We start from the raw sequence: 23,831 nt of genomic DNA on the forward strand, positions 1-23,831 counted from the left end.
TTGGAAGGATTTTACGCAGGCTTGATGAAAATTATGACTTAATGCTAATTTTCACGAATTTTTATGCAGTCTGTCAACATTATCATCATCATGCTGTAACGACATCTGCGTCGAGCTTTAACGGCAATCTCCAATTTTTGATTATAAAGCTTTCACGTTTATTTTCAACACGAATATTTTTAAAATAAACATAGCATGACTTTTATTTTAAACATTGATGTCACATGACTTTAAACATTAAATACGTTTGAAATCAATCTAATTTATTTTTGTGGCCAGAACAAACTGAGTTTATGTTTATATTTACCTCAAATATTTTTATTTCGATAATATTTTTTTCTGCGTGTACGTCACGTATACGTATACGCAAAATGTTTTCATCGGGAAAAAAAAAACTTCATAGAGAAAAATTTTCCCGATGAAAACAAATCACTGACACAATCATACTTTAGCAATCTCTATTCTCTATTTTGCCTAAAAATACTCAAAAAACGACTTTTTCAGAGTAATCAGGAAAATGAGTAATATTCATTTATGATTTAAGAATTCGTAATAAACGTGTTTTATTTTCGTCACCGGGTATACCGTCTGATGCGCCGTCATTTTTGTTGTTGATATTTTTCCAGCCGCCCATTCGCCTCCATTGAACGAGATTCCAGCCGCCCGTGAGAAAACAATCGAAATCGAGGAAGTCATCAAAAATCCAGGCAGCAAAACTGTCACACCCATACAATTTGTGCTAAATTTCCTGAAAATTTACTTTCAAAAGTATACAAAAATACCATCAAAGAGTAGATTGGGTGCTGTGCCACAAAGTGAAGTTGAAGTTTGGGTGGGAAAAGTGTTTTTCCGAAGAGAAAAAGTGAATTAAAAATTCCAGTTCAGGTCGATTCCCATCAGAAGCAGTCTTACTTTTTGGTCTTCTTTTTTCCGCTGTGCTAACTGGACGGACGGGAGACCCTTGTGGCAAAGTTGCAAAGAAGGCTTGAAAGTGTCAGTGTGTTGGTGATTTGTTTACCAAAACAGTCGACGACGCAACGACTGGATCGATTCCCTCTTCGTGAGAATTTCGATTTGGTGACTCATCACACCGTCAGTCTAGGTGGGTGCTGAACAATGGGAACTCTGTCGGATTTCGGCCAAGTGGCCCTAAAGTGGGATCCGAAAAATCTCGAGATCCGCACAATGTCGGTGGAGAAAACGCTGGAACCGTTGGTGCTGCAAGTGACGACACTGGTCAACACCAAGGGGCCTAGCAAGAAGAAGAAAGGTGAGTGTTGACGGCCTTGGGGATTAGGAAACACAAAGGCTCTAAATTTTGTTCTGATTTTGTAGGAAAATCGAAGCGTGCCAGTGCGCTGGTAGCGGCCGTGGAAAAAGCAACGGATATTTTTATCGAACGTGGAGAGCAGATTGCTTACGAGAATCCGGATATTACACAGGAAATGCTGTCGGCGGTGGATGAGGTACGCAAGACTGGTTCTGCGATGAGTATTGCTGCTAGAGAGTTTTCTGAGGATCCGTGTAGTTCACTGAAGCGAGGAAACATGGTTCGCGCTGCGAGAAATCTCCTATCGGCCGTTACTCGCTTGCTGATTCTTGCTGATATGGTCGATGTACATTTACTGTTGAAGTCTCTGCACGTCGTAGAAGACGATTTGGACAAGTTGAGGAATGCATCCTCGCAGGACGAGTTGATGAATAATATGCGTCAGTTCGGAAGGAATGCGAATGAGCTAATCAAACAGGCAGCCAAAAGGCAGCAGGAACTGAAAGATCCTCAACTGCGAGATGACTTGGCTGCTGCGCGTGCTGTACTAAAGAAGCACTCCACGATGCTGTTGACTGCTTCCAAGGTGTACGTTCGCCATCCGGAGCTAGATTTGGCCAAGGTCAATCGGGATCACATTTTGAAACAGGTCTGCGAAGCGGTCAATACGATCAGTGATGTTGCTCAGGGCAAAGCAACGTCCCCGCAGGATATCTACGTCGGAGCAGGAGAATTGGCTGCTGCGTTGGATGATTTCGACGAGGGGATTATAATGGATCCATTGGCGTATAATGAGGTCCGCTCGAGACCGTCGTTGGAAGAGCGTTTGGAGAGTATCATCAGTGCTGCTGCGCTGATGGCCGATGCGGATTGTACTAGAGATGAACGTCGTGAGAGGATCGTTGCCGAATGCAATGCCGTCCGACAGGCGCTGCAGGATCTACTCTCGGAATATATGTCGAATGTGAGTATGGTTTTTAAAAATTTTCTCTTGATTGATCTAATTTGTCCCTTGTATTTCAGATGGGAACCAAGGATCGCACTCCGGAATTGGAACGCGCCATCGGTCAGATGTACCGTAAGACGAAGGACCTTCGCCGTCAGTTGCGTAAAGCCGTTGTGGATCACGTTTCCGATTCGTTCCTGGAAACGAATATGCCGCTGCTAGATTTGATCGATGCCGCTCGTTCTGGAAACGAGAAAAAAGTGCACGAACGTGCTGAAACGTTCACCAAACATGCCGAGAAGTTGGTCGAAGTTGCCAACCTTGTGTGCAGCATGTCCAACAATGAAGATGGCGTGAAAATGGTTCGCTACGCTGCGGCTCAGATTGAAACCCTTTGCCCGCAGGTCATCAATGCCGCTCTGATCCTCTGCGCACGTCCCAACTCGAAAGTGGCCCAGGAAAACATGGAAGCCTACCGGCAGGCTTGGGAGAATCAGGTCCGCATTTTGACGGAAGCAGTCGATGACATTACCACGATCGATGACTTCCTGGCCGTGTCGGAGAATCACATCTTGGAGGACGTGAACAAGTGCGTTCTGGCACTGCAGGAGGGCGACGCGTTGGATTTGCGAAACACGGCCGGCGCCATTCAGGGTCGCTCAGCTCGGGTTTGCAACGTTGTGGAAGCGGAAATGGACAACTACGAACCGTGCATCTACACTAAGCGTGTGCTGGAGGCGGTCAAGGTACTACGCGATCAGGTCATGTCCAAATTTGCACAGCGCGTCGACGTAGCGGTGGATGCGTTGTCGTCCAATTCGGCCAAGGATGTCGACGAGAATGACTTCATCGATGCCAGTCGGCTGGTGTACGATGGAGTCCGGGAGATTCGTCGGGCTGTGTTGATGAATAGGGTAAGTGGCGGGGTTTCAGCGGAGGGGGACAAAGCGAGCAAATTGTTTTAAGGGTTTATTCTGTAATACTTCTAAAAATTTCCGCAGTTCTCTGAAGTTGCCTGAGAAACTTTCTCCGAACTTTTTTGAAGCTGCCTGTGTTCTTCTCTGAAGTTCCATGCAAACTTTACTGAAGTTCTTTGATATCTTTTTTGAAGTTCCCAATGCACTTTTTCCGAAGATTGATGAAGACCGTTAGGAACTTCTGGCTGAAGGGCATTGAGAACTTCTCTGAAGTTCATGGAGAACTTTTACGATGTTCTTTGAGAACTTCTTTGAAGTTCCTTGAGAACGTCCCTAAAGTTCATTGAGAACTTCTGTGCCGTTTCTTGAGAACTATTTCTAAAATTTCTTGAGAATTTCCTTGAACCTCCTTGAAAACTGCTCTGAAGTTCATTGATTACTTCTCCTTTCTTCCTTGATTATTCTCTGAAGTTCTTTGAGAACTGCTCTGAAGCAACTTATCTGTAGTTCTTTCAGATCCTCTCAGAAGCTTCTTGAAAACTTCTTTGAAGTTCCTTGGAATCTGTTCAACTTCTCTATATAATTATTTGCCTCAGAGCTTTGGAGTCTCCCGAGCACTTGTTCAATGTTTCCTCACCTGAAGGTGGAGATGGAGTTCCCAGAACATCTCCCATGAAGTTTTCGGCACTTTTCTTCAGAGATTCTCAGATTTTTTCTTGAAGTTTCCTGAACTTCTCTCCTGAAGTTTTCTGACATATCTTCTGAAGGTTTTCGCTGCTGAATCTTCCAGAATTTCTCTTTCAAAGTTCACTTATTACATTTTCAAAATTTCTCCTCTGAACTTCTCAAACTCGAACTGGAGTTCTCTAAACATCGCTATCAAAGTTCCTGGAGATATCGGAACTTCTCTTGTGATATTCGCAGAGCTTCCTTCCTGAATGTTTCAGAACTCTTCCACTGTAGTTCCCAATACTTCTCTTCCGAACTATTCAGCACTTCTCCACTAATGTTTCCAGAATGTCTACCCTAAAGTATCCAAAAAAATTACCTTAGCTTACCAGAATTTCTTTCTTGAAGTTCCCAGAACGTCTCCCCTGAAGTTACCAGAACTTATTACCTGAAGTTATCTCCAAAAGTTTCTTAAATTCTTGAAGTTCCCAGAATTGTGTTTTGAATTTGCCAGAGCTTATATTCTGAAGTTCTGTAGTTTCCAGAACTTCTCCACTAATGTTTCCAAGAACTTTATTCCCAACGTACCCAATCCTTTTCCTTTAAATTTACCCGAATTCTTATGCTAAGGTTCCCAAAACGTCTCACTTTAAATTGTCAGAATGTTCTCCTGAAGTTCTCAGATGTGCTTTCCTGGAGTTCAATTCACTTTTCTCCTGTATTTATCCTTCTTAAAGCTACCAGAACTTCTCTGTTGAAGCTTCCCAGAAGTTCTCAGATTTTCTCTCAAGAACTTCCCAGAAGTTATCTGCTGATGTTTCGAATATTTCTTTTCTGAATTTCCTCGAAATTATCTTCTGAAGTGCTTAGACCTTCTCTCCTAAATTTCCCATGATTCTTCTCTTCTCTTTTAAAGTTTTAAGAACTGCTCTCTTGCTGTTCCTGTTCCCAGAATTTCTCTCCTGATTTTCCCAAAACTTCTTTCCTGAATTTTCCCGAACTGGCGTTTCAGAAAATTCTCTTCCGAAGTTCTCCTAACTTCTCGTCAATTGTACCTTCCATTAAAATAAAACTCGCTCGCTTTGTCCTCCAAACAAAATGCAACAATCCAAATCCGACCTGTTAATGGCCAATACTCTGAGAAAACCTACGAAATAACACGAATTTCCCCCCCAAATCGCCCCCTCCGAAGGACGAAGAAGATCTCGACCCGGAGGACATTGAAGATGAGCAGTACACACTGGAAACCAGAAGCAAATGTAAGCCTTCCGGTCAAATTCCCGTTTTGCTGTTTATGTGTGTGTGTCTTGCTCGCCCTTCTTCTTTTCCCCCACTGTATTGGTAGTGTGTAAATTCGTGCCTTAATTTCGTACCCATTTCTACTTCATTGTTATTAAACTATCTGTATTTTTTTTTTTCGTTTTCTGTATCATTTGTCCCGCCCAACCATCATCATCGTCCATCGTCAATTACTCCCCACCGGTATTCGTTCGTAAATGTTATTATGCACGTCCCTCTTCTGTCCATCCAAACCCACACCATCACCATTATCACCATCATCATCGGATTCAATCCCCCATCAGAGCTCGGACGAGCTGGACACCGATACCGAGTTTGAACCCGTTGAAGATATGACCGTAGAAACCCGAAGTAGATGTAAGGATGTTTGTTTTGATTTGGGTGTTTGGTTTTTGTTTGCTTTGGTTGCATGCTATCTGTGTATCTTAGTGCTAGAATCTTTCAAGACTGTGAATTGTTTCCATTAATTTAACTTTCTCGTATTTAGCGAGCGCACATACTGGTGATCAGACCATCGATGAGTATCCGGATATCAGTGGAATTACGACTGCTAGAGTAAGTTTCCTTTTACGGATCTTCAGCACCATTGTACAGATTGAACCTAACGAGCTAATTGCAGGAAGCTATGCGTAAGATGAACGAAGAGGACAAGCAGAAGATTATGCAACAGGTCGAGCTGTTCCGTCGCGAGAAGCTGACGTTCGATTCGGAAGTGGCCAAATGGGACGACACTGGTAACGATATCATCTATCTGGCCAAGCACATGTGTATGATCATGATGGAGATGACGGACTTTACCCGGTTTGTTTGATCAGTGTGTTTCGATTCGCTTCTGATTTGTTACCCAAAAATTTCCCGAAAATTTTCAGCGGTCGTGGTCCGCTGAAGACCACCATGGACGTGATCAACGCTGCCAAAAAGATCTCCGAGGCGGGCACCAAGCTGGACAAGCTGACCCGTGAGATCGCCGACCAGTGTCCGGAAAGTTCCACCAAGAAGGATCTGTTGGCTTATTTGCAGCGCATTGCGCTCTACTGCCACCAAATCCAAATCACGTCGAAAGTAAAGGCCGACGTGCAAAACATCAGCGGTGAGCTGATTGTGTCAGGGGTAATTGTAAAATTTGTTCCATTTTCCTTAGTTGGACGTTTTAATCTACCGTTGACTCTTGCTTTTCCTTTTCTTTTCATTGCAGCTGGACAGTGCCACCTCGCTTATTCAGGCGGCTAAGAATCTAATGAATGCCGTTGTTTATACGGTAAAATACTCGTACGTTGCATCTACCAAATATACTCGCCAGGGAACCGTCTCGGTAAGTGTCGCGCTGCGGGTTGGTCTGCTGGGTTACAGTGTTTCATATCTCCTAGCACCAAACCAACAAATCCAAATCGTCGTAATCGGGTGACAAGCTAACCAACTAACCTTCTTCTATTTCCTCCCCTCTGGAACAAAAAAAATAACCAATCGGAATCGTTAAACCCCGTTCCTCCAGAATTACGTAAGTTGTGCTCTCTCGGTGTTACTTTACGAAATTCGTCTCTGTACATTCGCCTGTAATTTTTCCGAATCTGGATGTGTATTTCTCGAAAAGCTCTCATTCCTAAGTTGATTCTTACAAACATGACACCGAACAGACAGCAGCAACAAACAACAGTCATAACAATATCACTACAAGACACTGAAGTATCCCGTTATAGTTGTTAGCTTTTTCCAGTATCTATTTGTTTTTCCTTTCCCCAAAGTTGTTCGTTTCTTCGTATTCTAGTTCAAGAAGGTGTTGTTGATTCGGTGTAAGGAAAGTCAATGGGAGTCAATTTCAATTGGGACTTTCTTAATAATGTGCCATGCTTTCATGGGTCATATGATGACTATGTAGTTAGTTAGAGCTTTCAAGCTGTAGGCTGGTTCATCGTTCGTTGAATAGTAATTCATTCCTTTATTTAACGGCGGTCTCTGTTAGGCACCCATTCAAACACACTTGGGCCGGGACCAATGGCGTTACTTCCCTTCCGGAGGAAGACGTGATCAGAGATTTTTATGCCTCAGGATAATCCCACCGACCTCGGTAATGTCCATAAAACTTGAGGCAGTTTGCACGCATTGTACACTGAGTACCGATCTGGACACAGATTAGTATCTCCAGGGTAAATTCTGAGGACTTATGTTTCCAGGTCGTCGATGGCAGCATGGAAAAGTCCGAGGGGGGCGACACATCTAAATCTCATTCCTAGATGCTCACACTAGCGAATCAATATTCGGAAGATCTTCTTTCATCTAGATCGCGCATCATCTTTTTGCAGGAAATCTTCAGAATCGTCATCAATCTTCTTTCTATCTACTCAGCTTTCGCGCAGCTAACCACAGCAAAACATAATTTTTCCTGCATCGTAGATAGAGTCGCCCCCCTCGGAAAAGTCTAGAAGATACTTTTGCAAAGAATTAAACAGGAAGATCAATTCTGATCAGGAAGCTGATTTCAGCATAGACATTAACACCACCGACGAACCGACATGCCACAAGAGCTTTTTTTTTGTCCACAATTCGAATTGTCAAACGAGCGATTAACGGTCGATCAGATCATCTGTCAAACGAGGTGAGACGCAAACCAAGGCAATATAAATTATGCGTGGGTTCGTGACCTTGATCATGGTATGACGCGATAGGATGAGTAGATGGCGGTTTTAACGTTTTTTAAGGTTGTGAACCATTTGCCGAGTTAAATTTACATTTCGATAGTTATTTTCTATGTTCGAAAATCCCTGTGCTGTCGATCGACCGGTTTTCGAGAAGAACTTAGTCAAGGTCGACAAAATTAACTTCTTGTCTGTCAGAAGTAACCACGCTCGGATAGCAGGGTTAATCGATAACTTTCCATCTGTCAAACTTTAACCAAAAGTTAATCCACCAAATGGTTCAGAACCTAAATATGGGGTCTTGGGCACAATAATTTGTATGAGCTGTCACGTCGGTTCGTCGGTGGCATAACCATAGAGGTAACCCTAAGACCAGAAGGTCCCGAAGAAACGTGCTCAACTTTTTGGCTCAGCTCTGGTCCTCTCTTCGGTCCCAAGCTAATCGATGCACCCCTCGAAACATAGGAAAATCCTTGAACCCCTCATTTTATCTGTCAAACTTTCATAGCAAATCAAAACAAACATTGCGTAGTACTAGAATTTCGTCTAGAATGGGATACGTTAATCGTTTGCTTGGGACCAATAGGCTAGTCAAGTAGTGAGCCAATTTAAAATCGTTTGTTGCCACCGGTTGGCATAACTGCCGTGAACCTAAGAGGCCGTGAACGCGTTTCTGTTGTTTGACGTTTCTTACTGCTGCGCGCTTTGTTTATTGTTGTCGGAAGAAGAGTGAAATAATGAGATTCAAATGTCAATTTGTCGAAACTCTTAGCACTCCCACGCAAACTAACACCACCATCAGAAATGATATGTTTCCCAAACAAGATGGTTTTGTTGGTTTGCGGGGAATGTTAATAGTTTCAACAAATAGACGTTATTTTTTCCGGTAGTGTTTTCTGCTGCTTATCGTCCTAAGATACATGTGTAGGAGTATTGCCGAAAAAAGCATAGTTTGAAAATCGTTTTCTGAGCTCGATCCGAGAGACTGCGAGTAACATTCTCAAAATTCACCGATGGTGACCTACAACCACAGACGAACCGACGTGGCAGTTACATTTATATTCTAGCCCAAGACGCCCTGTTTAAAATACGTTAAACACTACCGCCATCTACTCATCCAATCGCGTCGTATCATGAGCAAGGACACGAACATATAAATAATTTATATTGCGTTGATTTGAGTCTCACCTCGTTTGAAACAAGGGGGGAGGTGGCTGTCAAATACGAACAATTGTCGCCTACCTCGCATAACTGGTTCCAAACGTACAGAAGCCATAAGAAACCTACAGGGTTTGTTTACGTTTGGAACCAATTTCATACAAGAACGATCAGTAGGCTGATTTGACAGCACGTCCTACCCCAGGTTTGAAAGATCTGATCGCCCGTTTGACAGTTCGAATTGCTCGTTTGACAAATTGAATTGACAAATCAAAGTTGGCACTCGTGGAGAATAGAAGATCTATGAAAGTGATGATGGTTTCAAAATTTTACACGGTGAGGTATATACGAGTGCAATCGTGCAGACAATCCTTAACTGTTGGAGCGGCATATGTCTTTATCTGGGAGATGGTAATTATTTCCTACTTACTATCCGTCCAGTAATAGATGTCCGTCTTGCACTTAATAGTTTTGCATTCGTACCACCTACGATACTGTGCAACTTGTTCGATGCTAATGCTAAATCATCACTTTCATAGTAGTTCTTCTGTTCTCCACGGGAGTCAACTTTGATTTGCCAATTGTGGACAAACGGAATGCTCCTGTATCCATGTTGCGACTGCGATGAGAAGTACGATGTCAGTGTCCAGTGCGAGAAGTGTCAATAATGGTATCACTTCGAGTGATACCATGTGTCGACGAGTCCGTAGCGGAGGTTATCTGGTTCTGCTCGACAAGTATCGGTGAGTCATTGGGTTCACCAAGACGGACCAGGATTCTTCATTCCTTTATTTAACATCGGTATCTGTTCCGCAATCTAGTGCCAATCACCGACGGAAATCGATTGCCATCGATTGACGGCAATCGAATGTGCAGGAAGGCAGCTTCCACACCTGCGGATATCGCACCCATTCAACACACATGGGCCGGGACCAACGGCTTTACTTGCCTCAGAAAAATACCACCGACCTCGGCTGGGATTGAACTCAAACCCATTGGGGTGAGAAAGTAGTCACGCTTACCACTACACCACCGGCGCCGGTATGGACCAGGATTCATACAGTGGTGATTGATTATCCAACCACCTAAAGGTAGCGGCACCGTTAAAGAGATCGGAAAGGTAACTAATAAGAGCAAATCTTCGACTAAACGTCGCATAATTAGGGCAGCACAGGATGATGATGATGATAATAAATCAGATAAACCAACTCAGGAGCAGGAAATTTCAGAAGCAGAAGATGAACATCAGACCTCGCAACTGAAAAATTAGAAAACCACGCACAGTTCTTGAGTGAGTTTTTGAATTCGTTGAATCGTTGTCATAGTAAACCCGTGCGCGTAGAGTCGAGTAAATTGAGTGGTAGCGGTAAAAGTAGACTTCGGAAAAGTATTACACGACGAATGAGAACGAACCCAATGTAGTACCTACTCCTAGACTGAGCAAAATTTTCGTCAATTTTACTTATTTTCCGGCCGATTTTTGAGGTTTTCCACAGCAAACCATGAGGCAAATTTACTCATTGCTGAGTTCCTGCACTTTTGGCGATTATGAGTGAACTAAACTCAAATTTGGGTCGTTCTCATTCGCCGTGTAGTTTACCGTCGGCAAAGTCCAACCTGGTCTATACAAGGTGTGGAGATCTAGCCCTCACGTATGTGTTGGTAGAGGGAAAAAGGTAAACATTGCGGGAGAGGATGACCACGACGTCATAACAGTCGAAAGCAAATTTGTGAAGTATGAAGTACAGCAAATTCTATATGTTTGCATGATGATTGCTTTTGCTTGTATGCTTTTGTAAAGTATCCGGGAAATATCAGCACCCATTTTGTATTTTTACTTACTTGAAAACGGACAAAAACTCACCAGGAGGCTGCTTTTTCCTGGTATACAGTGTGCTAATAAAATAATCTATACATTATCTCAACATTCAGTGGAAAAAAAATCATAAATGTTGGCTTCATACAGAAATTCTATAATTCATATTCAATTTCCAATGCAAACGCTGATTGAAACAAACGTTATGACGTAACTACGAGCGTGTTTGAGCTCACGAAAGAAGCAAATCGTGCGAAGCCGACTGAAAGCCGAGTGAAAAACGAACTGCACCAATACGTACAGGCCATCAATTCCTCACCTTGTATAGACCAGGTTGGGCAAAGTCTGCCTACACGGCCAATCATACCAACTTCGCGAGCTGGAGGAGAAAAACAGGTCGGATGAACTTGAGAAGAACAACAACTAATGGAAAATCTTGGTACTTCAGTGGTAGCGCTCGCACGGAGTATGGAGTTAAGGAAGATCATCAACGAGGATACCGTGTTGTAGTGGGTGAAGTTCGACCAAGGAAGGTACAAACCGTCCGTTGCACACCGAATTGAAGAGTTTTTTAGTATTATAAACCCTGAAAACTTGCGCTGGGTGGATACAAAGGATAATCCAGCAGACGACCTAACAAAATGGGGTAAAGGAACGGAAATCAAATTGAAGCGTTGGTGGTATCTGGGCCCGGAGTTCCTACATAAAGACGTGTTAGAGTGGCCGCAGCAGCAACGTTCTGTGGTGGAGGTTCAAAAAGAGCAACGCGCAAGTGTACTGTTGTATCACATTCTGTTGCCTGTCCATATTTCTCGATGGACGATAATGGTGCGGACAGTAGCAATAATGTATCGTTTTGTGTCCAACTGTCGTCGCCAGAGCATGCATTGCAAGAAGATGACGTTTGATGGTTTTATTGTTGTTTTACATCAACAGGCTGGATGAAGCCCCAATGATGTTAACCTTATCAACTATGGTAAAAAAAAATTCAAGCATGATCATAACATAAAAAACATTAAAAAACATATATCTTATAGTCAGTTACTCCTGCCGGCGAAAAACAGAAGAAAACTTTCGACGAAGCGCATCACGGGAGAGATGAAAGTCGAAAACAGATGCAACTCTGTTGAATGGTCCGCAAATCACACCGTATGCTCCCTAATTTGTGCGACGTAGAGGCAGTCTTAGCATAAGGTTATTACTAGAAACACTGGAATAAGAGACCAGCGGAGACACTGTTATGATTCCAATCGAACTGTCAAAAGCGGTTCCAATCTGCAATGTTTACAAATGGTTTGCTTCAATTAGGGAGGAGTATTAAAATCGTTTAACAATTTCTAATGAACTCGCTCGTAGAAGCATTGGCGAAGTCATTCGCAAGCAGTTACAAATGCAAGTGATGCCAGGACTGCCTTGATGTTTATCTTGTTGCCAAATTCATGTTTTTTTTTCTCCGCTGGTCTCTTATTTCAGTGTTTCTAGTTATTACGAAGCGGTCGGGGTTGAATATTCAGGTCAATTTGCCTCGCAATCTGTCCTACCTTGCAGGATATCGGCCACGGTTAGGGTTCTGCTTGTGTCTCTTCTAGTCCGGAGAAGTTCTAGGTCGATAAGTTGACAACGGCTTTCGTAACTGGGTAATCGAAACGGATCATTCCAAGGCAATCTACGCAACGCAAAACGAAGAAAGCGACGTTGAACATATTCAATTCTCTCGGCACCGTTGTTGTAGTTTGGGTTCCGAACCGCTGTGACAATACTCAAGCGTCGATCGAACAAGTGAACAATAGAGAGATTTTAGACAGTAGATATCAGTGAAGTTTTTAGCTATCCTAAAAATGAACCCTAAAGTTCTTGACACCTTATCAACAACATATGCAATATGTTGCTTGAATGAAAGTTGCGAATCCAAGATCACACCCAAGTCTTTCACCTGATTAACGCGTTCGATTGTCGAGCCAAGCAGGTCATAGCTAAATATTATCGGTTGTTGTTTTCGTGAGAACGTCAGGCCTATTCTGCGTGGCGTGTGAGGTGAGGTGACACGCTCTCACTTGTGAAGTGACAATTGTCATCTCGAGTGAGGTAACTCTCCGTGCAAATCAAATGGAGAGTCACCTCACCCGAGGTGACAATTGTCACTTCACCATCACTTCACTGTCACTTCACCTCACACGCCGCGCAGAATAGCCCTGCGTAATAGCGGAGCATTTGGCTGGGTTCACTACCATTCTGTTTAACCTGCACCAACTAGCGAATACATTCAGTTGACGTTGAAGAAAGTGACAGTCAGCAATGGAGCAAATTCGTAGGAAGATTTTGATGTCATCTGCATATGATAACCGAGGAGCTTCGATGACCAGATGCACGTCATTGAAGTACAGTATAAAAATTAACGGTCCCATGTGGCTTCCCTGAGGTATACCGGATGTGGCGAAGAAGCTAGGTGATCTGCAATCTCCTATGGCAACCGGTAAGATATGATCGAAACCAACTCAGAAGATTACCGCATACACCGAGCAACTTGTCGAATGCTGCGGATAAGTCTGAATAAATAACGCCCGTTTGAACCCGATCCGACATGCTTTCGGTTATATACGATGTGAAACACAGCAGATTGGTGGTTGTAGAGCGGCCGACAGTAAACCCATGTTGATCAGCATTCAAATACTGATTGCAATGGGACAGCAACGGTTCCATAATCACTAGTTCGAATAGCTTCGAAACGGCTCTTAACGATGTAATTCCTCGATAGTTATCCACAGCTCGTTTCCTTCCTTTTTTGTGGACGGGAAACATGTGCGCAAATTTCCAGCAAGATGGAAATATGCCACTGGATAGAGACATTCGGAACAGGTGAAGAAGCGGAATTAACAAGCTAGCAATATGTCTCTTCAAAAATACAGATGGAACTCGCTTTCGGAAGATCAGTTCAAATGCATAGTGTTCTTCTGTGTACTGAAAGTGGAAACAGAGGTCTGAAAGAGGCTGCTGAGCAGAATCGAGGAGTGGAACGACACCACACTGGAGCAGATCTCGGTCGAATATCAGCGGCTTCTGAATTTCAGGTGTCAGCAGCAGTGCAAGTAGTAAAGCGAAAGCAGTTCATTGGGAAACATTTCCGCTCCGGAAGAGGATCGCCCGGGTCAAAATCCCCAAATCAGAGAAATGTGGTCAAGTGGACCAAAAAAAACGGGTATTGCTCAAGAACCAAAAAGGTATTCGTCGAATTCCGATGAATGTGGGCGTCTTAGTGGAATACTTGTATAAAGAAAGAGAGAGAGAGGGAAGGATTAGTAATTTCCATTTAATTCCACTACCTGGGCAAGGATAAGGAAATAAGGTAGTGGAATTATTAAATCGAAATTACTAATCCTTCTCTCTCACTTTATATTCGACGAAGCCGATGGTGTCCAGAAGCGCGTAGGTGATGAACGCCTGAATGCGAAGCAGATGGATGGCAGATCCTTCTACAACTCGACACTGCGTCGGATATCAGCGTCATTTCCGAGCAGCCATAGAGGCAGATCGGACAACCGAAAGCCTGTCCTTCAACAGTACAAGCCGCGACAGCATCGGGCAAACCATTTATGCTGGAGTTCCAGTGTTCGTGCGAAGTTGCTATCGAAAGGGAGAAACGGTCGAATCTTCGTGGTCACTCCACCGAAAATACCCATAAGATCCTGTCAATTTTTATTAGAAGAGACGGTGCCGTCAACGCCAATTGTGTTGCTCTTCTCGTCATGACCAACGTAGTCATCTCAGAGAGAAAGGTGGTGTTGCGTGCTCTACCATCATCAGCATTGTTGGCAATTACTCCCACCTTTAGTTGTTACATTCAAAGTGTTTTTTGTTACGTCATACGTGAATTTTTATTGACGTAGGACTACGTCTTTGTTTTCAATATGGGAATACACTTTACGAAAGTGTGACGAAAATGCATCACTATCATAGACATCAAAAAGGTGGTACCTAACGATAAAAGGCGAAGTCGCATTTCCCTTCGAACATTGAACGTGTTCGCAGCGTGAACAACGTAATCCAATGGCTTCCACGAAATATAGACCAAACGCAAATCGACTGGTGCTTGTGGAAAGGAATAAGGAGAAAGGAAAAGCAGCGTTCATGTAATTGCCTGCCAAATCGCTTCCACCGTCCCGTCATTCACAGCCAGACGAAAATTGGGTCTGGGTGGGGGTATATAGCAAAATAATATGAAAGCTTGCTTGTTTTAAAAATATTATAACAATAGCAAATTATGCTCTGATAACAGAATAAGCTATTAACATGTTATAGCACACAACTTAACCTTAACATAATAAGATATTGATTGGATATTATTTTGCTCTTGTTTTGTTATTCCCCCTCTACTCGGGTAGTGGAATATTAAAAACAGCAACACCAACAACACCATTACACCATTTTATGTTGTTTAAAGCTTCGAAATAGCTGAATTTTTGCTGAAATGTTAATTATTGACTATAACAAACAATTATGTAAAGTTTCATGCAAATCGGAAATGGTCGAGCCTGATTGATTTGTCAGTTGGCGTGGAGCTGCTCAATTAATTTGTTTTGAACAATTAGACAGTTAAGGCTAAAGTACAGGATGGTCATTATGCCCCACCTCACTATCCCTCTTCTTCTCCAATTCTCAAAGAAGGAGATTTTTCCATCTTTATTAAAATACCCAAAGAAGATAATATTCTCCCCTCTTGCGAATTATTTATAGGTAGGTACTTGGCATTTTTTTTCCTTTTAGTTTGTAATCATTTTGATAATATTCTTAAATATATATTTTTCAATTTTCAGCTAATCCGATTTTCAGCCTTTCGTCATTTCAGCCTTACGATATATTTTCATCATTTCAACCTTTCAAATTCAGCTTCTGCGCTTTCAGTCATTCATGTTTCAGCCTTTTACTGGGATGCCTTTCCTGTATTTTTCCCACTCGCAATGAATGTTATACGAAGTCATGAAACTTTTGAATGTTGTCAATGCGATGTGACGGGATCAGATCAGGGACATAATCGACACCATCAACGGATCAGAACTTCCGAGGACCTGTACTCATTCCGTCACCTCGCATCGACAACAAAGCATGGCACCTTACGCTTGAAATTTCTCTTGTTGATCCTGAATTCAATCTCCCTGGTAAAGCTTAACGGCGAACAAATGTTCTTCAAATTGGTAAGTTAGATTGCTGAAAATTATCTACTTAAACTTCTAGAGAACTCAAATAATATTTTGAAATGAATCCCGGGATAAAGGGGAATTTTGAATTTAGCCAAATCTCTTAAAATCTTGAATAGTACTAAAGTACCAAAAATTAGGTCTAAGATATAAAAAACAGCAATCCACAGTGGTCCAGAATGAAGATTTTTTTTTGCCTCAACCAGAGATATTAACATTTTAAAAGGGCATAATTTTAGTAGAAAAACTTCAATAACTCTTGATTAGCGACAAGCTCTGTGCAGCAAAAATTTGCGCCTTCTAAAGATCTAAAATTTATTTGAAGACACCTTTGCTGAGAAATTTGAAATTAGAAAACTAGAGCAAAACAACTTTTTTTTAGAGGCACTCTAACTCAATTTAAGAACATAGCTCTAAATCGGTCAATTTAAAAGACAAACAAAGTTGCTTGAAATTAGGTCAGCTATAAATTTGCAGAAGAATGAATACCTTAACTTTTTCAAGCAAAAAAGTTAGATTTTTGATTTCATAAAAAACATTGTCATAAGAACCGACCTAGAATTCACTGTCGTAAAAATGTTGGCCTAGCTATAAGGAACTACTTTGTAGAAGAGATTTTTAGTCTATAGTTTCAATTTCAGACACAAAACATATTCTTCCAGCTAAATCTGCATTCTGGACCACTGTGAAATGTTCCAAAGTCTGAAATTTTTAATATTTTTATAATTTTAGAACCTTGAAAACTTTTCATGCTACAAATTTTGAAATATTTCTCCATTTCTGGGATATTGAATGCACGTCCATAGAGGATTTTTCTCACATACCTTACTGCTACACTTTTCTGAAAGTTCTAGCTCCATACGCCTTTTTAATAGAAAGTTAGCGATTGATTCAACCTCTGGTGGTGAATAGGAAGCGGAACACTGAGATGCTCCAACACTTATCCAAAGTAGAAAAATTTAATTCTGTATCATTTGTATGTGTTTACAAAAATTCTTCCAAAAAACCCTAATAGGATAAGGTTAAAACTTTATAATACAAACGTTCATGTAAAGTTCCATAAGCATTTCAGTTAAAGTTTAGCAGGGATTTTAAACAATTTTTAACCATTTTCGGTAAGGTTAAGTTTTACGGTTCGCGTTTATGCGGGAACTCGATGCAAACTAACTCTATATCTAGTATACACGGTGGGCCCCACGCCCTTTTTCGGAAATCCCCTCTGGGATCCAAACTATGTTGTTAGGGTAATTTCCCTCTACAATTCCCACCCCCCTCAAATAGGGGATTGCCCATCTGGAATTCCCAGAGACGAACCAGCCCAAGGCTGAAAGTCTTTTTAATAAAAAAAAAGTATACACGGTAAGAAAAAAGTACTCAACGGCTAGTTAACTTTTACCTACTTTTGAATAGTTTGTCTACTTTTCTCCTTCTAATGTTGTCAATAATAGAGGAGCAAAACCACCCAACAGGGGTAATAAAGTGTGGGAGCCCAACGTTGAGTATAATCATATTTACCTACTTTTGGGTAGAATGCTAGTGGAAAATTCCATGCGAATTGCACACAAGTAAATGAAAACGACTTTGACCTGCTCTACCTACTTTTGGGTTCCTGCACTATAGTGCCGAGATGAGTGGAAAGAACTTACTTTTGGGTATTTTATTCTTACCGTGTAGAACCACAGTAAAATTTAATTGCATGGCTACTGTGATTATGATTTCCTATAGACTTCTCTGGCGTTTGTGAATTGCACAAGTATTAGTGCAGAACTTTGGGTAAATTCAAAGGTTTTCTTGCACTAATACTTATAATTTACCCCGAGTTCTGCACTAATACTTGTGCATTTCACAAACGTCAGAGAAGTTTATAAGATTTTTGCTCTATAATTCGATAGTCCCTTCTATATCGAGTTATAGAGAATTCAATGTATTTGAGATCTTGAACATTATTATTATAGATATTGCTGATTGCATCTGAAACTGGACTGTCCCAAAAATGCACGTTTCCGTCAAATCGTTTTGATGTCTTCGGAGCACTTATTATTTTTTTATATCTTTATTAAGGAGATTTTCAGCCCTGGGCTGGTTCGTCTCCCCGGAGCACTTATTGCTTGCATCATAAGGAATAAGTGCACCGAAGACACCAAGACGATTAGACGTAAACTTGCAATTTTATCACACTTTTTAATAAGGGGGGAGAGGTTGTTCATTGAAACTTCCGGTCCGCTTCGTAGCATAGTGCTTGCTAAGAGGTGCCAGGTGGTAACCCACTGATAACCTGACGATCGGCCAAATTTGAAAGACGTCTGCATTGAATTGTCTCACTTTGTAATATTCCGCCCACTATATCACAATCAATTGCGAGTAGCTGAGCGGAATGGAGACAAGGAAAGCATTTGGTACAGGACCAAGTCTCTCCCGACTGGCGCCAAAACAATGAACCTGGAAGCAACTGGATCAAGTTGTCATGGGGCACGAAATGATCCTGTTGCATGGCTTGGAGCTGTTGCAATCGGGAAAGGGGGGGTTGGTGCTAATGTTTAGTTTGTTTTTATAATTTCAGGTGTTAAGGTGGTTCGCTGCCTCTGGATAGTGGGTTTGACGGTGTTTCAGCAAGAATAATATTGAGACATACGGAAATGCAACAAACGTGTCAAATTAACTGCATTGGTAACGAAAACACAGAGGAGCGTACACCTGATGTCACACACTAAGGTGATGGTAATAAGGTCGGTGATAATATGACATTTACACAAAAGCGGACATCAAATCAGATTGGTCAACGTACCAAAATTCGAAACTTCGATTAACACGTGGAATCTGTGCAGCACCAGTGGAGAACTTTCGAAAGCCGCAGGTGTCATCAACCGCTACCTGCGGTATATAACTTGTGGCTGGTGGCCTCACAAATGGATCTCAGATGTAAATGTCATCAGAAGCCGATAGCAATAGAAACGAAGTCTGCAGGCAAGCGTTTGATTATGAATTAAATCCGCCAGAACATCGCAGCAAAGGCAAATACTAAGGCGGCGGAGCTTCAACAAGGAAATTAAGCAAGCCGATAGGAATTTGACCTGGGCCCAGGTCAAGCAGCTGCCCAGAATGGAAGTCTTTCACGTTGGCCCTGTGCACCACTGGAGGTTCCCAGGTATTTGAGTACGACGACGATGGACGTTGCCCCTTGGAACGGAATGAAAGCGAACAAACCTGATGTTGCACAACAAGCCGGCGTGTTTTGTTTGTTTTTTTTTTTCGTTTTAGCAAAACAAGAAAATCCTCTATCTCTCTTCTTTATTCTTTTAATCTCTTACTATACCCTAATCGGACGCTAGTGGGACCAAAAAGCCTGCTAGTGAAAGGAAAGTCGTTATGCTATACGGTCTAGCATAGGCCACCGTAGGTTCATGCCTGGCTTAAGTGCAGATCGGTAGGCAGCAGCCAGCCAGGGTGTGAACTGAACAATAACAATAACAATTTTATCACACTTTTTAATAAGTAAAACGCGCTTATTAGTCCAATTTGGTGTGAAATGCGCAATATTAAAAATGAAAAAAAAAAAATACATTTGCATCTCAAAAATTTCTTTAATGTGAAAAACTGTGAAAAATTTACATGTAGGGTAGAGAACTACTTCAGCCTAATCGCCCATTTTGGGCCTATCGAGCAGAAATCTTCAAATAAATCTATGATTTCAGAGTTAACAAATCAATTATGCGTTTGGTACGATGCTTTAGTTAATAAGCTACGGAACGAAGTCAATTAGAACGCGTGATATGGAGGTTTGCACCCATTATTCCCAAACACAAAAGAAGCGCCCCGACCGAATCAATTTTCATCGTCATCCGATAGGCCGAAGTGATTTCATTGGCGTTTCAATGCGTTAGGAGAATTCGTAGGCCGAGTTTGGCGTCAAGAAGCAGTGTTAGACTTTTGACAATATCTCAACGATTGGTTTCTCTTTATCAAATATCATGGTACATACGGAAAGGTAAATAAATTTGGAAGCCATCAGTAATAATAACATTCCATTTGGTGCTAAACTGCGCTAGATTAAGAAAGATTAAGTGCGGGTTGTGCTTAATAGGCCGGAAATGGGGTATTTAACCCTAACATAGACTAATTTCAAAATTCTGAGATTCATCCGAAACATCAAATTTCGGTCTTAAAAAATCAGATTTTTTTTTTCAATTGAAGTGTTTTTCCCAGCTTGCAGGTTCGGTATTACCAATCAGGAGACGGCGGGTTCGACTCTCGGTCCGGTCGAGAAAACATTTAGGGTTGGAAATTTTCTCGGCTTTCCTGGGCATTAAGTATTATTGTGCTTGCCACATAATATATAATTTCATGCATTGGTTGGCATAGAAAGGTCTCAATTAATAACTGTGGGAGTGCATCTAGAACACTAAATTGAGAGCCAGCAAAACATTCGCTACAGAAGCGTAAAAAGCCTAGAAGAAGAAGATGTGGAATTACTTCGTAACAAGTCGCTTCTATTTACACCGAATCACACACACACCCTTCAAACCGCCAGCTGATGAACGCTGGTTGGTCTAATTATTTCGAATCATACCTACACGGCCGATGAGACTAGCTAACTTAAGTTATTAAAAATTTCTCATATAACTGAGTAGAAGTGACTCTTTCTCTCTCTGAATTAGTCTCATCGGCCCTGTAGGGTTATAGTAGTAAGCTTCATGGTCATTTCAACAAACCCCGTATGTAACATACCACATTCACTACCAACAAACCTCATGACTCGCTGGAACCACCTGATTTCATCGTGTGCTTTCCCGTTTTTCTTTTTCCGTTGTCCATTCAACAGTCACCGATCGTGGTTTGGAAGATGAAGGCACCGGAAAAGAAGCCCCTCGTGCGCCCGGAAAAGCCGGAAGAGGTCCGTGCCAAGGTTCGACGAGCCTCGCAGAAAAAGGCGCAAAATCCGGTGCATGCTCTCTCGGAGTTCCAGAGCCCAACGGATGCCGTTTAGGCCAGGTAAATCCTAACGCACAGCGCAATCTAATTCCTCTATTCCAGCAGCTCGTGATGGTAGCTCGCCGAAGCTACTGTGCAACACTTTAGACCTAAAAGACACACCTACCTATTATGTAGTGGATTTGTATGAGTTTACACGTCTATGTTTTTTTTTTTGTGCTTCTATCGGCAAAGGGAAAAAGCGGAAGTCATATAGGGTAGAAATTTATTCCAAATAAATGTTTTATTTATTTTTATGTCACATATATGAAAACTTATATTTTATCGAATGACGAGGAAAGGATGGACGCAAAATGACTGAAAAAAATATCGCATATTGAGGTGGTAAGGTAACGAAGTGAAACACGCATCTTTTTGGCACTCTCAAATTTGAAATTGAAACCCCATTTTATCGATGTACGTGAGTTATATCTATTTTATGATTTTTTTTATAGATGTTCATCGTCGGTTCATATTTATTTAACAATCAAAATATATACACATAAACGAACTTAAGCATTTTTCTAATTGGCGCATTTCGCAAGCGATGATCAGTATTTTAGACACAAGAAAAAGACATGATATATAAATGTGTATGAACAAATAATATTCAATGGAAGGCATAAATGACTATTACGATTTAAAATGGATAAATTTTACCGTTGAACATTTGCCGAATTTATCTTCTGACAAACGACAGAGAGAGAAAAAACGTAAATTATTGATATTTGAAACGGAACAGATTTATGAAAGCTCAAATTAATCATACCTATAACAGGGGGAGGCACCTCAAAATTGCGGGGAAGAATGCCATCCCTCTTTTGACTTTGAATACCTATATAGTAGTAGTGTTACGATGATGTTAGAAAGTCTCAAACAGGTAAATTGTATTGCAAAGAATTTACTTTTCACACATACTGTATTACCCATACATACACAACACAACACGACACGAATATTATACATATATACGATAAACAAAGCGTAACTATTAGACAGTGGATTCGAAAGTGTTAACAGTTTGCATTTGGTAGAACAAAAAGAAAAATCCTTCATTAGATTCAGATTTTTTTTATTAACTGGCCGCATACGAGTGAAAGGTTGGTATCACATTTCCCGGCGGAATGACATGTCTCGGATTGTGATATTTCCCGGAATGACATACATATTTTTCGTAATGCCGTTTTCCGGAATGACACATTCTCCGAAATTTTATTTCCCAGAATGAGATATTTATCGGAATACCATTTTCCGGAAACACTGCCGAGTAAGCCATTTTTAAAATTGCATACCTAGGGTACAACTGGCTTTTTGTCCGAATTACTGTTTTTTAGGCTAGCTTATTTCATCCATGAATGGTGGGGCCTCAGAAGGAGGACTACGTCTTTAATTTCTATACTGGGGGTCACATTAAAAACAATCAAAATTTAGGCATTTAACGAAAAAATCCCAAACACGGACGTAACGATAGAGCGCAAATCGAACACACGACACATGAGCGAGTTCAATGCTCGGTTGACCACTCACCAGTTCACCCATGAAAGGAAGGGAGGAGAAAAGCAGCTGTAAAAAAAACGCTTGCCAAATCGTTTTCTTCGTCCTCATTCTCTGCTTGATTATCAAGTGGACTGTGGTCATCTTTTCGCTCGCTCTCTCGAGTAGTTTGGTGTTTTAAGTCGGTCGTTTGGTCGTGGTACACGTCGAGAGTTTTCGCTTTGGCTAGCAACGTCTCGTCAGTTCTCGCCTCTCTTGTGGCAGTCGCTAAATCGGCGGTAGTGGAGCAACAATTGAATGCCTCCACTCACCCGTTGAAAAAACAAAAGGTGATGGGTCGCCAAAGTGTGGATGCAATCGCATTCGATCAAGATGCCCCGAAAGGCCTGGCAAGCAAGCTGGTGCCAGCAACCACTCGGAAAGGTTGCTTCAGAGTAATCACCGAAACACACCTGAAGCCGGAGATAAATGTTTACCTTCCCGATTTTCGGCTCGTAAGGCTAGACCGGACCAGCTCCTGCGGAGGAGGAGTGGCTATCGCATTAAGGAGAAATATTGGCTGTCGACTGCTACCGAGTTTCCTACTGATGATGATAGAAGCGGTGGGTGTAGAAGTCTCCACTCCTGTCGGCCCTATTACCAACAATCAATACGCAACTAACGATTTTAAATTGGCTCACTACTTGACTAGCCTATTGGTCCCAAGCAAACGATTAACGTATCCCATTCTAGTCGAAATTCTAGTACTACGCAATGTTTGTTTTGATTTTCTATGAAAGTTTGACAGATAAAATGAGGGGTTATTGGTTTTTCCTATGTTTCGAGGGGTGAATCGATTAGCTTGGGACCGAAGAGAGTGCCAGAGCTGAGCCAAAAAGTTGAGCACGTTATTTCGGGACCTTCTGGTCTTAGAGTTACCTCTATGCTATTACCATCATTGCGGCATACTGTCCCAAACAAGTCACCATCAGGGACGGGTCGGCAGCAGACCTGCGGAGAGGAATCATCAAACTAACTCGACGCCGTGAGAAGTACATCATCGCTGGCGACCTGAACGCCAAACACCAGGTTTGGGGCAACAGTCGACGCAACCAAAACTGCACAATCCTGAACGACGACCTGCAAGAGGTTCACTACACTATAATAGCGCCAGACACTCCCACCCGCTTGAGCCGGTCTGGCGTTCACTCCACCATCGACATCTTCGCCAGTAACATGCGAAACAACATCTCGCAACCTGTGACCCACCAGGAGCTGAGTGCGGACCACTATCCAGTGGTGGCCGATTTGGGCTCATCCGTCAACCGATTCCAAGATTCCCGACACAAATAACTATCAAATCAATACGAAGACGACTGCGAATGTACTCATATCGACCGGAGGAAAGACTTCCCGCAATAGGCAGCAAGACTGGCATCGACTTGCACTGGTGTGAAAGAGTCAAGTAGCGCTAGTTGTTCTTTCACAAC

The 23,831-nt window shown here is 41.9% G+C and overlaps 1 protein-coding gene across 6 annotated transcripts; it reads left to right on the plus strand.

Moving 5' to 3' along the window:
- Positions 1 to 677: 677 nt before the first annotated feature.
- Positions 678 to 21,878, plus strand: alpha-Cat (catenin alpha). 6 transcript variants are annotated; one of them, XM_065227100.1, is made up of 9 exons: positions 678 to 1,270; positions 1,336 to 2,234; positions 2,294 to 3,130; positions 4,995 to 5,061; positions 5,589 to 5,656; positions 5,721 to 5,902; positions 5,971 to 6,217; positions 6,297 to 6,419; positions 20,720 to 21,878. In XM_065227100.1, the coding sequence occupies exons 1-9, from the start codon at positions 1,117 to 1,119 to the stop codon at positions 20,882 to 20,884; spliced, it is 2,742 nt and encodes a 913-aa protein (XP_065083172.1). In that variant the 5' UTR covers positions 678 to 1,116; the 3' UTR covers positions 20,885 to 21,878. The 6 variants fall into 6 exon arrangements, with proteins under 6 accessions (XP_065083172.1, XP_065083175.1, XP_065083170.1 ...); XM_065227103.1 differs by having other exon boundaries at positions 5,971 to 6,211; XM_065227098.1 differs by lacking the exon at positions 4,995 to 5,061 and adding an exon at positions 5,386 to 5,458.
- The last annotated feature ends 1,953 nt before the right edge of the window (positions 21,879 to 23,831 follow it).

The sequence above is a fragment of the Ochlerotatus camptorhynchus genome, unplaced genomic scaffold (genome assembly GCF_037179485.1).
Source record: "Ochlerotatus camptorhynchus isolate MF236.1 unplaced genomic scaffold, CSIRO-AGI_Acam_v1.1 ptg000266l, whole genome shotgun sequence".
Taxonomy (NCBI): domain Eukaryota; kingdom Metazoa; phylum Arthropoda; class Insecta; order Diptera; family Culicidae; genus Ochlerotatus; species Ochlerotatus camptorhynchus.

Coding starts and splice junctions, on each gene's coding strand:
- alpha-Cat (XM_065227098.1), top strand. CDS start 1,117: ATGGGAACTCTGTCGGATTTCGGCCAAGTGGCCCTAAAGTGGGATCCG. Junction 5,459..5,588: donor CGTAGAAACCCGAAGTAGAT/GTAAGGATGTTT, acceptor TCTCGTATTTAG/CGAGCGCACATACTGGTGAT. Junction 6,420..20,719: donor AGGGAACCGTCTCGGTAAGT/GTCGCGCTGCGG, acceptor TCCATTCAACAG/TCACCGATCGTGGTTTGGAA.